General features: G+C 37.9%; 2 protein-coding genes across 2 annotated transcripts in view; one reads left to right on the forward strand and one right to left on the reverse strand.

The window, feature by feature from the left end:
* The first annotated feature begins 253 nt into the window (after positions 1 to 253).
* The window catches only part of rb1 (retinoblastoma 1), a 40,984-nt gene continuing 25,918 nt past the window's right edge, over positions 254 to 15,319 (forward strand). The window contains exons 1-17 of the mRNA XM_079585441.1: positions 254 to 571; positions 1,362 to 1,482; positions 1,567 to 1,676; positions 3,653 to 3,787; positions 7,895 to 7,933; positions 8,052 to 8,101; positions 8,297 to 8,407; positions 8,754 to 8,896; positions 9,352 to 9,429; positions 9,760 to 9,869; positions 9,954 to 10,031; positions 11,271 to 11,358; positions 11,473 to 11,589; positions 12,285 to 12,341; positions 12,440 to 12,471; positions 12,586 to 12,662; positions 12,788 to 13,014. Coding sequence (XP_079441567.1) covers positions 462 to 571; positions 1,362 to 1,482; positions 1,567 to 1,676; positions 3,653 to 3,787; positions 7,895 to 7,933; positions 8,052 to 8,101; positions 8,297 to 8,407; positions 8,754 to 8,896; positions 9,352 to 9,429; positions 9,760 to 9,869; positions 9,954 to 10,031; positions 11,271 to 11,358; positions 11,473 to 11,589; positions 12,285 to 12,341; positions 12,440 to 12,471; positions 12,586 to 12,662; positions 12,788 to 13,014 — 1,683 coding nt within the window. The 5' untranslated portion in view covers positions 254 to 461. The remainder of the gene's footprint in view (positions 572 to 1,361; positions 1,483 to 1,566; positions 1,677 to 3,652; positions 3,788 to 7,894; positions 7,934 to 8,051; positions 8,102 to 8,296; positions 8,408 to 8,753; positions 8,897 to 9,351; positions 9,430 to 9,759; positions 9,870 to 9,953; positions 10,032 to 11,270; positions 11,359 to 11,472; positions 11,590 to 12,284; positions 12,342 to 12,439; positions 12,472 to 12,585; positions 12,663 to 12,787; positions 13,015 to 15,319) is intronic.
* On the reverse strand, positions 13,132 to 14,088 carry LOC306985159 (lysophosphatidic acid receptor 6; the record flags this gene model as incomplete). The annotated part of the gene is made up of 1 exon (XM_079587096.1): positions 13,132 to 14,088. The coding sequence occupies one exon, from the start codon at positions 14,086 to 14,088 to the stop codon at positions 13,132 to 13,134; it is 957 nt and encodes a 318-aa protein (XP_079443222.1).

Here is a 15,319-nt window from a genome sequence, read left to right on the forward strand (position 1 = left end):
TGTTAATCTTTTTTCATTTTTTTATTGTGCCTTTGGACGAAACACCATTCATTTTAGGCACGTAATTTCAAAGTATTTATTACCATTGATGGCAGTGACATATTTTAAGATAAGTCAATCCAAGTATAGCTTACAGCTCAAACATGCATTTTAGTCTGGGACTAGGTTTAAGCCTTGTCTGTAAAACTGGATAACTATCTTTAAAAAAGAAAGAAAGATTTGTCATTACAGGTCGTTCGTTACTGTTTACTATGCGCAAGAACCGGACGTGACGCCACAGTGGCGGACGTTGCGTCGATCAATTTTCCCGCGTTTTGGGTAGTTGAGGAAATAGTGGAGAGTTGCGGACACAAACAAGTGTTCTCAGGCTCCGACATCCAACCACTAACCACAATACAAACACAACCCCAAAGCCGCCGTGCTGTGAGTGAGCGCGCTCTCCCCATCACGAGACCATCGATATGCCGCCGAAGAAGCGCAGCAGCGGAACCCCGCAGAAGAAAGAGTTCAAAGGGAATACGAAAAGCGAATCTCCGGACAGTAGCGAGAACGCAGTGCTGAGCCCTGAACGGTGAGGACACCGCGCGACTGGCTCTATAATAAACACAACGAATTATTAGTACTGGCCGTCTTTAGCTGTAGATTACGGTGACAGAGGAAGCCAGCAACCAACAGTATTTGATAAAGATGCCTGACTGAATAAAAGTAGTCAACCATCTTCAGTAAACTAGACATACTCTAATGATAATGTAACCTCTTTGTACTATTGTAACTGTAGATAGCATTGTTACAAATTACAGGTTTTTTTTATGTTAATGCGGATATTTTTGATTACATTTTTTTAGTAGTTTAGTTACTTTGTTATATCATGGTAATTACAACGCAGCCAATATTTTACTGCGCCTATTATGGTATTATTACAAATGCCACAGATAAGCCTATAACTACTATGGTGATTTGTAATCAGTGTATCTGCCTTTATTTGGCCATTTGGGATACACAATATCTGATTTCATTTTTTAAAATAAATTTCAAGTAATTATTGTGTAAATGAAATGTTCCATTCCTTCAAGTCGTTGTGTACATGTCATATATACCCACACATACTATTGTCTATTGTAGTATAATATATAATAGACTATTATCACTATATCTGGTATACATCACTGACTAGTAATGCTTTTTTGATGAATACTAGGGCTCATGTGGTGGCTAAACAGCTGACAACTTGGTGTTAGTTATGTCTTTACGTAGTGTTGTTTGACCAGCAGCGCCAGTATAGCGAGCGACCTCCCCACAATAGTGTCAAAATCTCATTGCAATGTGTTTACTCATGTCTGTCAACTGTGGTGTTTTACCAGACACAAGGACAAGGAGTCTGAATTCGTGTCTCTCAGTGAGGAGCTCCATGCCACAAATCTCGTCTGTGATCATGCGTGGAGAATTTGGGAGAAGGAGATCAGGCCGATGGAAAAGGCAAATGTATGTTTTCTTCTGATATATGCACTACCACTGTGTATTGTTTTTTAATTGTGCAATTCACAAAAAATGTGTCTTCCATGCTAGATGGCGTATTCCAACAGACAGCAGTGGGGAGCTTGTCTGTTCATTGCTGGCATGGAGCTTGAAGGCATCAGCCTCACCTTCACACAATTCCTAAAAGTGGTTGGACTGAGGTATGTATGGCAAATTAACATGTCATGGAGAAGTCCTGATTATCGGACTTCTTGAAATGTCCTATACTATAGGATCAGCAAATTGTTCTGTCGAAGTGTGGTTTTGCCTTTAAGTAAGGAATAATTGACGACAGGCCGTTGAATTATTTGAAAAATAATGCACACCCGAGGTGGTAATGCGGTCACGATGCGAAGCTACAGTTACCACACCACGAAATATTGTTCAGATGATGTATTTCAAGACGTTTGTAAAGTTTTTGTCATTAAAACGCTCTTGTTATGTAGAACTACCGGTAATTCCTTGCGCATCTAAACCCATGCTCCGTCGCTAATTCCAAAACATCATTTTAGAGTTAGTAACGGAGGTTTGAGCCACTGATAGCAGAGTAATGCTGGGGACACACTTAACGACTAGAAACATTCTCTGACTGTGAATGCAGTAGATTTTAAACACCGCTGTGAACACAGACTGAACGCGCTGAAAACACGTGCATGATCAGTCATAATTATCAAATTACATTCATAACCGGCCTTACAGTAAGTGTGTCCCTGGCTTTATGCAGTTATTAATGCAGTTATGAGAGAGAGAGAGAAGCATGTGCATCAATGTTATTATTTATTTCTTAATTCAATTCGTTTTAATTAATTCGTTCATTCTTTTTTTCGATTGACAGTAGACTAGCCTAATAAATGAAACGCAAAGCCCTTTTAACAAGTATAGGCCTATCAATAATTATTTATTTGTTATATTTTCTGCACTAATTACGAAAAAATCCGTGCAGCAGGACTATCAATTTATTTATATTCAGTTTATTGATTATATATAGGACTATATACTTTATTTATTAAAATTAAACTGCATGTTTCCATTGATTGTGAAGTTAGACATCGAACATTGCAGATCAAGCGCATGGGGCTGCATGGGTTTTCTTGTTATGAATTGTATCCTATTTCCCGTTATTACAGTTAACTGCGCGAAGTGATATGGAACTGTAATGCGGTCAAGACCTGCCTGGAACTACTTTAGCCGCGCGGTTCCCTGAAAATAATTGCACACCGTAGAACGTTCGTCAACCAATCAGATTCATGCATTCAACGGCCCTGTAGTATAAAGTTTTAATAATGTATGTTCTACACTTTAATATGCAGGGGTGGAATTTTTTCGTATTTATACAGATTTCTGTTTTTACAAAACAAGGACCATAAAAGTATGACCTTCATTAATTGCGTTAATCTGAGAAAAACACTTTTTTTATATATATATATAATGATTGAAATCACCAAATGGCCATAAACAATTATTAATAAATAAACTGCAAACTGTTAGTTTTTCTAATACATTTATTTCATGCACGGATTGCTTCTAACAACACTGCGCAAGCTCGCAGCGCCATTTGCAAGACACCCGTAGCATGTTAGCCAGGGGGTTCAAAGTGTCAAAGACAAGTAAAAATCGGCAATGAATCGATGTTACTCGCCTGTTGCCCGGTAACTCTTTTTTTATGAATTTTGACAATGCATGGTTGTGAGAATGTGATATGGCTTAGTGCGATCATCAAATCGCAACAGTTCTGATGTAATTATAAAAATACATAGTCTGACACGCTGCATGTTTCAGAGTAAACCCTCACTCAATGTTTAACATTTGAAAGCAAAAAAATTAAGGCAAGTAGGCAACCATAAATTTTAGTATTGTAATAGTACTGTTGTTCTGTAAAATGAAATTAAAAATAAAATAATAATGGTAATAACATGATAATATAGCAGTTGTTAATTATTTTATTATAACATATTGTATTATAATGTATTCAATTATTATATTATTAAATAAATAAAAATTAATTCTACTGTACAATACCACTTTTTATAGTAATAAGCGCTTTATAGTTGATAGGGGGACGGGGTGGCTGTTGTGGGTCAGGTATTCCTTCTTTATTGTCTTTAGCTGATCACATGAATATGCCGTTCCTTTGCAGTGTGAAGCAGTTCATCAGCCTTGTGAGGAAGATGGATGTAAATGTGGACACAATAAGCCCTAAAGTGAACACTGCTGTGACACGACTGGAGAAGAAATATGATGTGGCCTTTGCCCTCTACCAAAGATTTGTGAAGTAAGTGTTGTACAGTTTAGTTTTGAATTTGCCGTAGTGATGTATGACGAATATATGATTAATTTCACAATGTGTTGACATTTTGTTGATCAAACTGGTCACAGTTCCTCAGTTTAGTTCCAAGATCTGCTAATAACTTGGGGTTAGAGGTCTTTTATGCTCACCAAGGCTGTAAAATACAGTACAAATATCACATTATGAAAAATTAGTTCCATTTAAAGCTGTTTTCAAATTTAATAAATCTTAAAATGTTTTCCTGTGATGGCAGAGCTGAATTTTAAGCATCATTATAATTTATTATTAGTTTAGCAATGTTGAACCATTGTGCTACTTAATACACCGGTAAAACCATTATAACATTTTCAGGGTTCTTTGATGCATAGAAAGTTTAAAAGAACAAGTGAAATTTTGTATTTTGGAACAAAGTAAATGTCTTTACTTTTGGTCAGTTTAATGTGTCCTTGCTGAAGAAAAGTATAAATTTTTGTTACACTTTATTTCGATGGTTTACTTTAGACACTCTACTAACTACAAGTAACATTGCAACCACTTGTGAACTAACTCTCATTAGAGTAGTATTATACTGTTAGTAGACTGTTGGGTTAGTAGAATAACTTGTTGTAGTTGCAACGTTACTTGTAGTTAGCAGAATGTCTAAAGTGGACCATCGAAATAAAGTGTTACCTAAGGGTGCTTTCACATCTGTAGTTCGGTTCATTTGGTCTGGACCAAGGGGCGAAAAATAATACTTAGTAGCATTTTTCAGGCGTTTTGGTTCCTTTTCACACCACACTAATTGCTCTGGTCAGAATCAGTTGATGAGTTGATGAAACGAACCAAAATGCAGTCACGTGACAACATCCACATCACTCGTTGGCCAGATGTGTCTTGAACGTATTTCCATAACTGCATTTCGATTGGTCAGAATTAACGTGCGGGGAAATTCCAACTCTTGGAAGTAAACAAAGAGGAGGAAAATCCGGCAGACAACGCGCCTCTTTTTACTATGGAGAGACGACTGCATGGGCTGATTGTATCCCTGGTCATAGTTTACTATATAGTTCTACACCACTTTAGGCAAACAATAACATTTGAGAATGAAGCGAGGATGCGGCTTGAAAATAATGTTTTAATGCGAGTCACTTAAGGAGGAGACGTGCATTAATGTTGCTAAACAGTGACATAATGCACAGCGCAGCTGGTTTAGTCCAAAAATGTGGAGTTCTTTGGCAGTTGGATCTGTTCGAGGTCGGATCACGTTCTCACCACAAACGAACCGCTCCAGTGTTCGTTTAAAAGCATACCGAGACCTCCTCGCTTTGGTCCGCTTTTGGTGCGCACCCGAGTGCGATTGCTGCATTCACACCTGCCCAAACGAACCGCACCAAGGGGGGCAACGTGTGATTCAACCGAACTAAATGAGGCAGGTGTGAAAGCACCATCATTTTCTTTCAAACAACACAGTGTTCAAACATTTCAATACAGTGTCTGAGATTCAAATCTAAGAGGGAAACAGAACTATCCCTGAATGTTTACAGATATAAGTTTTACACTGAACAGCTACTACCGGGTGATGTTAGGGCATGCCTCAGGGTGTGCTCGCCCTTCCCTCAGCATCTCACTTTATTTAGATAGTGCCTGCGTTGCATTTTATTTAAAGAACGTGTGACTCATCTCCAGTCACTGCTGAGATGAAACCTGTTGTGCATCACTCCGTTAAAACGTTTTTCTGTTTTTGTCTTCAGTAATTGCTCAAGCTTTTATGTTGCATGATTTGCATTAAGACTTGTTTCATTATGTTGTCTATTTGAATGGTAAAAAACCTTTGAAACATTCGTACATGTCATTTCTAAACCTGAAGGTGGCAGCAGCCGTCTGGGTGTGGGAAAGACCTGTTCTCTGAATTATCTGCCTTTCTATCAGAGCCAGCTGGCCTCATTTCAGTCTGTTTTTTTTCCTGACCACAAAACCAGTCACATGGGTCATTTTTTTTAAAATTGAGGTTATACATCATCTGAAAGCTGAATAAATAAGCTTTCCATTTTGATGTATGGTTTGTTAGGATAAGACAATATCCTATTGCCTGGAATCTGAGGGTGCAAAACATTTTTTACATGGTGTTTGAACAAATGTGTGTTGGGGACTGTGTGTATACAACCACCCTATAATGCTAAAAATCCACCCAGTGCTTTTTTTTAATCCCCATAAATCATAAGCTGTGTCTCAGTACTAGCCGTTTTCAGATTCTGGGAAATGTGACGTACTTTTGCACAAGCCCCTCCCACGACTGTTGACTGACACTGCCGTTTTAGCGTAGACTCGCCCTGAGTGAGCTAAACGCAGTCCAACATTGTTTCCACGCCGGAGCAGCTGTACTGTAGACAAGAATGTCTCCTAAGCGATTAAGGTGTTTTGTTATCAGAATGAACATAGCAGTTGTCATTTACTCTCGTTGTGACTCGAGGATGGGTCTGTACCAACCGTTCATGATCTAGCTTATAGTCTCTGGTTTGATAGTGGTCACGGAAGTAATGAAAGGTAGAGCACGCACTTTATTACAAATTCATAGGAATTGTTTTACGGATATAAAGCACCCCCTGAAAAGGTGTGTATATATTTGTTTACTGTTGTAACAAGTGTAATTGTGTAATGTGTATGTTGATGTTAATGCACGGGAGAGAGTTTGTGGATAAGACTTTATTGCGCACTACTTATACTGTGTTTATTCAGCTCTTACAGTGAGTTTCTGGAGTAAAACTGACACTTCATCTTTTGTGTGATGTAGCCCACAATAAACTTAATTTAAACTCAGTATATTTTTACTGACGCGGTCCCCTACAGCAGGCTTGTATTAATAGTGGATAAAAGCAAGATGAAAAAAAAAAAAAAAAAAAAAAAAAAAAGTAATTGAACCAAACTATACCTGTTCTATCTCCATAAAGTAGATATTCTCTGGCTCTGTGGGGAATATTGTCTGACTCCGGGTCTAAATGAACACCGCTACTGGGAGTTTCTGTTTTGATATTGTCATTCTGTGAGATGAGATTGTCCTGAGACAGTCCAAGCTCGTGAGGCTCCGCCCTCTGTGCTGTCAGCAGCAGTACATTTGCATTTAAAGGGACACACACTAAATTTTGTGCGCGCATGTTTTTCTCAGCCCCAAAAAGTGACAATTTAAACATGCTGTAAAAAAATTATATGTTGGGTATTTTGAGCTAAAATTTCACATACACACTCTGGGGACATCAGAGACTTATTTTACATCTTGTGAAAAGGGGCACAACAGGTGCCCTTTAAAGTTGTCCATTTATGTTCGCGATTGTGCTGCATTCACTCACAAAAACAAATGTTTTATATATTTACAGTAGGAAATTTACTAAATATCTTAATGGAACATGATCTTTACTTAATATCCTAATGATTTTTGGCATAAAGGAAAAATCAATAATTTTGACCCATACAATGTATTGTTGGCTATTGCCACAAATATACCCGTGCGACTTGTGACTGATTTTGTAATCCAGGGTCACATAATGGTCGTATATAAGTCTGATTAAGCTGGGTAGTGCCTTGTTTTTGTGTTTCGAGTGCCACGTGCCAACAGACACTGGTTATTTGTGCAGCCTCCTCACTGCATCATAAAGTCTTCACATTTGTGTCTATAACAGTCGATAAACTGGTTGACATCATATTTGGGTTTGGTTTTTGGTTGTGTTTATATTTAACGCACAGTAAGTGTTAATGATACACCAAAATGAAAATTCATGATCAAAACCAGGAAAATCTAGGTACACAGTGCTGAAAAAAAGATTTTTCTAAATTGGCTGTAGCATTTGTTTAAACACATTTTAATATTAGTATTATTAATGTTGTTGTTTTAAGTTCTTTCATTTGTTCTGCCTTCAGTTCACTTTATTGGATGTTAAAAATTTAACATGTTTGGTCTTTTTTCTCTCTCTTTGTTTAAAGTGGCTTTAAAAATACAAATTATTAATAATATTTTATATCATTTTTAGTAGTACTTTTTTGCCATTTTGGTGCACCTTTAGTGCAATAAAGGTATAAGTATCCTGAGATTAATAAAGTACATCTTAAATTTTCTTCCAGGACTTTTGAAAAAATCTTCGCAGAGCCTGACAAAGAAAAGTGAGTAGAAATCCTGTTTCAGTCTGAGCTGTTTGCCCAGCTGTAGTTCCAAAATAATATTTATTGTTGTTCCATTAAACAATAGTGATCTTACTGTCCCATGCCTGTTTCCTTCAAGGAGAAAAGAGCTTTGGGAAAGCAGTTGGACCATGTTCCTCTTGGCCAAGGGTGAGTCATAAGGAAAAATTGCACAGATAAATGTTTGTCACATCTGGTATTTTCGTCCATGTAAGAAATTAGCCTTGTTTATAGTGAGTGAAGTTTTCCCCTATCTTCTCTATGGATTATATGCGCCATGACTCATGGACAGCGTATCCACATGCCCACATTGTCACTTGTTTTTGTGTCATGTTCCCTGTAAAGGAACATCTCTGCAGATGGAGGATGACCTTGTGATAGCCTTCCAGTTGCTGCTGTGTGTTCTGGAGTTCTTCACCAAGCGTTTCACTCCTTCTCTCCTTCAATCCCCCTACAGTGAGTTTTCCTCGCATTCCACTGCTCCTAGGCAGCAGGGCCAAATGCTTTAAATTACATTTTAGGTTAATGAGAGAAAATATTATGAATGACACACTAAAGAACTTCATGAGAAACCAGCAAACAACCCTTTTCCCCCACAGACTTTGGCATATACAAATAATTGTTCTCCGTGTTTCCCGTTGTTTGTTGCAGGATTTAGTACAATAACAGAATCTTTTTAGTTTTGATTTTGCTATGTGAATGTGGTCAATTTAAATCTGTGATGCTTGGAATCTTCTTGGAATTACATGTATTTTGAGGCTGTTTTTGGCAAAATTATCTTATTCTCATATTTTAATTCCAGAGTCAGCGGTTAGTTCATCCACCTTGAGTCCTCCGACCAGGGCATCCCGACGTAATCAGGGCAAAACCAAACCCCGTCCTCTGGAGATGGACATGCAGTTGCTAGAGACACTGTGCAAGGAGGGCGATTGCAGTGTGGATGAGGTTGGTTCTCATTTAGACAGTCCCATTAACCATTGCAAGCTTTCAAATACAGCTTGTTGGGGAAAGTTCGTTTTAAATGTAATGCATTACAAAAATTGCGTTACCCTCTAAAAAGTAACTAATTTCATTTGTACATGCGAAAATAATGCATTACATAACTTTTGCATTACTTTTTCTCATCTGGGCTGGGTTGGGCTTATTTATTTGAAAAAGCAACTCAGATATTTTGTTGTAAATGTAAGAGAAATGCATTACTTAAAAAAAATAAAATCTGATTATTAATGCCCCAACACTGCAACTAAGTTTACATTCAGTTTATATCTCAGAAACACAACATGAGTCTGTGTTTAAAAACCCTTTTCATTGCAAACTTGACCATATGTGAAAATTAGCTCATCATATGCATGGTGAAGCTTTTTCTTTCTTCTAACCAGAGGTCATGTTATTGTCTGCAGGTGAAAAACGTGTACCAGACCACTTTCTGTGCGTTCCTGGACTCTGTGGGTCTGTCAGGACTCCAAGGGCTTCCTCCTGTGAGTAATAGCCCATGGAAAATGGTTTAAAAACGCAACTTCTGCTTTTGAGAGCTATACAGAGTGTTCAAATGACTAATCAAATCCCCATCGGGTGCTTCCCACCTTGTACTATGAATTTGTACTTGCCTGTATTGTATTTCATAGCTTGTAATATGTTGGACTATGTACACTGTTTTATGGACTCTTTGTTTGCATAGTGATAATTAGGAATGTAATTGCAGGTTCAGCTCTGATTATTTGCAATAAAGTAACGGGTATAAGAAGGACATACAATACAATTTTGAATTAAAGTAATCCTTGTGGCCATCTGTATTATTTTTATTATAGATGGAAACACTTTCCAAGCAATATGAAGAGCTGTACCACAAAAACAAGGACTTTGATGCCAGGTTGTTCTTAGTTGATGATGAAACTCTTTCCCCCAACGAAATAGAAGTGTGAGTTTCATCAAATTAAAATGTTGTTAGACATTTTTGCAGACAGCTACATATGTTTTTTTTTAATGTCAATATTCCTCATAGGTCAAAGGTGGAAGTGACTCCAAGAAAGAATTTTCCTGGAGAGGATGTTGTAATTCCAGTTCCACAGACCCCAATCAGGTGCGACTGTGCTCCTTCAGTACCCAAAACATGAAAGAGACAAATTTAAGAAATGCTAAAGATTTATATTTCAAATATATGCTGTTCTTTAGAACTTGCTATTAAGCAAAAAATCTTATAATAAAATAAATGCTTTTTGAGCACCAAATCAGCATATTAGAACGATTTCTGAAAGATCCTAAACCTTTCTTGAAGAAAAGCAGCTTGGGAATTTTCTCACTAGAAATTAGGGTCACAGTCATTTGTATGGTATTATGTGCACCCAGCAGTTTTATAATGCTCTACGCTTATGCCTAACATCACATGATGGGATTCCCTCTGAGATCTGGTTCTGGTGTTTTCACATGGCCCCTAAAGCTCTGTGCCCGGTTGCATAAAGCCCCTAAAGCTCTGTGCCCGGTTGCATAAAGCACCTTAAGTATGAGACTTAAGGCATGATTTTCCCCTCAGTTAAGGGAATGACTTAAGGGTGTTGCATATAATCCCTGCATATAAACGGTTCTCTTAGGTAACGGAAACCGGTCTGTTTCACGACAGCGACTCAGGTTTTTCCGTTATAGAATTTTATTGCTGCCATGGACATGTTATTTGTTAATACAGATAGCGGTTTCACAGAAAACAGCATAACATCGATAAGGAAAACAAAACAAAACAAATATGAAAGAGAAAGACCAGATGAGACAGAAACTCAATTATGTCATCATACTCGCCCTCATGTCGTTCTCAACCCATAAGTCTTTCATTCATCTTTAGAAACAAATAAATATGTTTTTTAATATTCGCTTATCATTTCTGTCCATTTATGGAAATACATAAAAATAATCCATATGATTCAGGCTGTTTCGGAAGATCATACATGCGTGCAAGAACCAATGAGATTTGTTCACACACGTTCACACGCGTTTGAGCTTTCATTAACCATATAAAATGTGTTTTGTTTATATGTGAAAACGTCTTAATTAAAATTTGTTTATTATATAAAGCGGCCGATCACGTCTCGTTAGAAGACATGGATTGAACCTGCTCGCTCTGTGTAACACTTAAGGTGAAGTTTTCCAAACCTTATGTTATACTTGGGAAAGTGACACTTAAGGGGCTTTATGCAACACTTATCGAAAAATAGATACTTAAGGGAAATTCTTTGGGTGTAAGACGTTTCACCGAAAGAAACCCTTACATAACAGAGGTTTGTCCGGTCTTGCCACACTTCACTCATTTTCCCCAGTTTTGTTTCTCCAGGGCTGCAATGAACTCCATACAGCAGCTCAGGGTTGATCTCACCTCAGCTAGTGACCAGCCCTCAAGCAATCTCCTAGCCTATTACAAGGTATTTCCTTTTTTTTAAAACAACAACATCTGTTTCCTATACAGGATAGCTGGATTTAAATTACACAGAAACAAAGTAATATGTCATATGCTTTATTTGAAATGTGTTTGTCAGAACTGCACTGTTGACCCATCGGAAGAGATCAGAAAGAGGGTTGAGGAGCTGGGCCAGGTCTTCATCCAGAGGTTTGCACAGGCTGTGGGCCAGCACTGTGAGGGACTGGGGAGAAAGGTACTGCCAGCTATTATTTAATTTTTAATTTTTTTACATTTATTGCCATCATTCTGATAAGGCTGCAGATTTGTCTTATTTGAATCAGATAATATCAGGCCTTTTTTCATTTCTTATTCATTGTATACCTGATTCATTTGAAGCATGTACAATTCCAGATTGCAGCTTAGAGCGAATTAAAGTATAATTTCAATGTTTGTGAATCCATAAATGACTCCCTATATAACAGTAATTGATTAGACAAGTGCTATATTTATTGCAACTTTCAGAAATTCACTACTGTTTGGGGTCAGTAAGATTTTTTTTTATGGTTTCCACAAAAATAATTAAGCAGCACAACCATTTTCAACATTGTTGATAATAAAACATGTTTCTTGAGCACTGATTCAACATAGAATGATTTTTGAAGGATCATGTGACACTGAAGACTGGAGTAATGATGCAAAAATATTCAGCTTTGCCATCACAGGATTACATTACTTTTTAATATACATTTAAATAGAAAACCATTATTTTAATCATTTATAATAATTTTACAGTTTTTTTTTCTCTATTTTTGAACAAATAAATGCAGCCTTGGTGAGCATACAAGATTTTTCAAAAACAAAAAAATCATACAGACCACAAACTTTTGCTCGGTAGTGTAGGTTATTTACAACAAAAGGGCAAAGTTTTTTTTGTGTGTGTGTTTTCAGCGGTTTAATCTTGGTGCCCAGCTCTACTACAAAGTCATGGAGTCAATGCTTAAATCGGTAAGCCTTATAGAAACCTAAAATACATTTGACATGCTTTCATTTACATGCGTTTCATAAAAAAAAAAATATTATGGCCACGTGTGCTGTATTTTTAGGAGGAGAAGAGATTATCAGTGCAGAATTTCAGGTAAAAACAATGAGATTTTCTTCTCAGATCATTAACTGTCATTTATCAGATCATTATGGTCATAAATCTATGAAATGTACACTGACAATTAATCATGTTACTTCCTTTTTTTAGTAAACTTCTCAACAATGCAGCATTTCATACCTCATTGCTTGCATGTGCCCTGGAAGTTGTTATGGCAACTTATGTTGGTTAGTATTTTTTGGCATACCTTTTTTTTTGTTACCCAGTCACCCTTTTAGTTTCTGTTGGTAAATTGCATTTAAGACCGAATTAGCTGGAATACATTAACCACACATGTTGTTTCCTTTTCCAGGAAACTCTTTGAAGAATGGAGGTTTTGGTTGCAGCTCAGGGGCCAGCGATTCCATTGAAACTGATCTGTGCTTCCCCTGGATCTTGGACGTCTTCCAGCTGCCTGCTTTTGACTTCTACAAGGTGATCGAGAGCTTCATCAAAGCCGAGCCCACCCTGAAGCACGACATGATGAAGCACCTGGAGCAGTGCGAACATGTTATCATGGAGAGCCTTGCGTGGAGAGCGGTGAGTAACTGTCTGCTGCCATTCATGTTGATGGTTTCATCCACTCAGTCACTGAATCATCTGTTTAGCAAGCATTCAGCTTATTTTAGCAACTAGTTATATTGCTGAGCAAACACCTCATTGACTAGCACTTCCTCTACTGCCAGTTGGCTCTTTGTGCACCAGGCTACTGGAAAAGTAGTAAATGAGGGGGTTTAGGCAGCAATTGGTGCTGGCCAGCGAGAGCACTACCGGATGGAGAGCTTTAGTGACTTGAGCAAGTCCACAGCTGTGCACAAGGCCCACCTGTGTGAGAGTGTAACCCAGTAGATTGAGGTGGTAAGGGGTGAAGCAAAGGAAAAAGACCACCAGGACCCAGTAGATGACGGTGAGTGTGCGTTGGTGCCTGATCTTCCTGCGGTGAGGCAGCCTGTGGAGCACGCGCAGTATACTGCAGTAGCTGAACAGCAGGAGCAGTGCGGGCAGCAAGTAGGCCATTTGCACCAGGCTGAGAGCAGCTAAAATAATAGTACGGTGGCGTTTGGAAGAAGGATCCATAAGGCACGACTTGTGCCGTCGGGATGCTGCCGAATGCAGGAATGGTAGAGCGAGGCTGAGGGCTAGGACCAGGCACCAGATCCCGGCGCTGAGCATGCGGGCAGTACGGACTTTCCTCAGGTGCTGAAGTAGAGGGTTAACCACAGCAAAGTAGCGGTCTACTCCAATACAAACCAGGAAGAAGATTCCTCCATATAGACTGATGTACTTCAACGTGAAGGTCACTTGACAGAAAGCACCTCCTGGAGACCAGTCGCTGGTGCGGTTGGAGGTGGCGGCTTTGTTGTGGTAATAATAGATACGCAGGGGGAGGGAGATCACAAAGAAAATGTCCGCAGCAGCCAGGTTGGCCATGTAGACAGCGGTGCTGGTGAACGTTCGAGGCATGCGGCAGAAACGGCATAGCGCTGTGGCATTGCTGACTACACCGAATATGAAGATTACGCTGTAGGAGATCTTGTAGTAGGTGAAACGGTAGCTGGTGTCCACCGTGCAGTTGGCTTGAATAGATGTGTATGTTGTGTTATGGAGATCCATGATCACTCTCGGCTTGGGTCGCCCTCGATTGTATCAATCAAAAAAAACCTGCCTCTTGTAGTCCAGAACCAATTGAGGTATCTTCTTTTGGCGAGAGGGACAATAGCTTTATAGTTTTAACACGACTTGTTTAAAAAAGGTTTAAAGGATCATGGCTTGGTAATCTCACATCTTAGGCTTTTTTTTTTTTTTTTGTTACATCATTTGAAGTTCAAATGACTCCTCTTCATACAGTCACCTGAAACTGTAAAAGGAAATTTGAAAAGTTACTACTTCCTCTTCATATAAAGTGAACCACCTGCTCTCACTTGGACATAATCAGCTAGGACAGCTATGTCTATATGACCTGGGTTTATGAAATGGAAAGGTAAAGTGATTGAATTATGACAGAGGAGGGTTTAATTTAAAGAAACAGCCGATGCTGCTAGTAAAGGACTGTAGAAGTTTCATTATTTTCATTATTTCATTAGTTTCCATGTTAAACTACCTGTTATTTATACACACTGCAAATGTGCATATTTAAACTTGTCTTATGCATGTTAAATTAATTGAAAACTCAATTTTGTCTGCTATACTTAAGAATATTTTCAGAAATGGTTAGGTATAGATATAAAGGCAGCATAAAATAATCCATATTACTAATTTAATTGATCAACAAATTTTTTATGTTTAAAACCCGAGTTAATTATATAATTCGAGCCTCTATTTAAGATGTAGTTATGTGGCTCAATATACAGCTTGTTAAATGCTATTCCTAGTGAGAAAAGTATACTTTATTGTATTTGAAATATATTCCCTTTTTCAATAGTACATTGCAAATATACTAACAAAAGTACTTAGTACAAAATGAGTTGTTTCAAAATAGCACACTTCAAGTTAACTAATCATTAACACACTTGAAGTATACGGATAATTAGTCTGGCTGCAAGTATACTTAGCATGTTTTATTTTTTTCACCAGGGATGTATTAACAGAAATGCACATATAGTGGTAGTTTTAGGTAGAAAGCGTTTTTTTATTATTATTAATTTGAGTAGTAAAGGAGAGACTAACAAAAACTGATAACATAATCCCTTCTTCATGAAATAATTGTTGATGGCACAGATAAATAAATGGAATAAACTTACCATTTTGCTTTATCTCATCCATTTTTATCTAAATCTTCTGTGATCTCTCCTGGCTAGTTGAATATGCTCTGTTCGCTTTCAGGCTTGAGTGAAGGTGTCTTTAA

Source organism: Phoxinus phoxinus (assembly GCF_949152265.1).
Source record: "Phoxinus phoxinus genome assembly, chromosome: 17".
In the NCBI taxonomy this organism is placed as follows: Eukaryota; Metazoa; Chordata; class Actinopteri; order Cypriniformes; family Leuciscidae; genus Phoxinus; species Phoxinus phoxinus.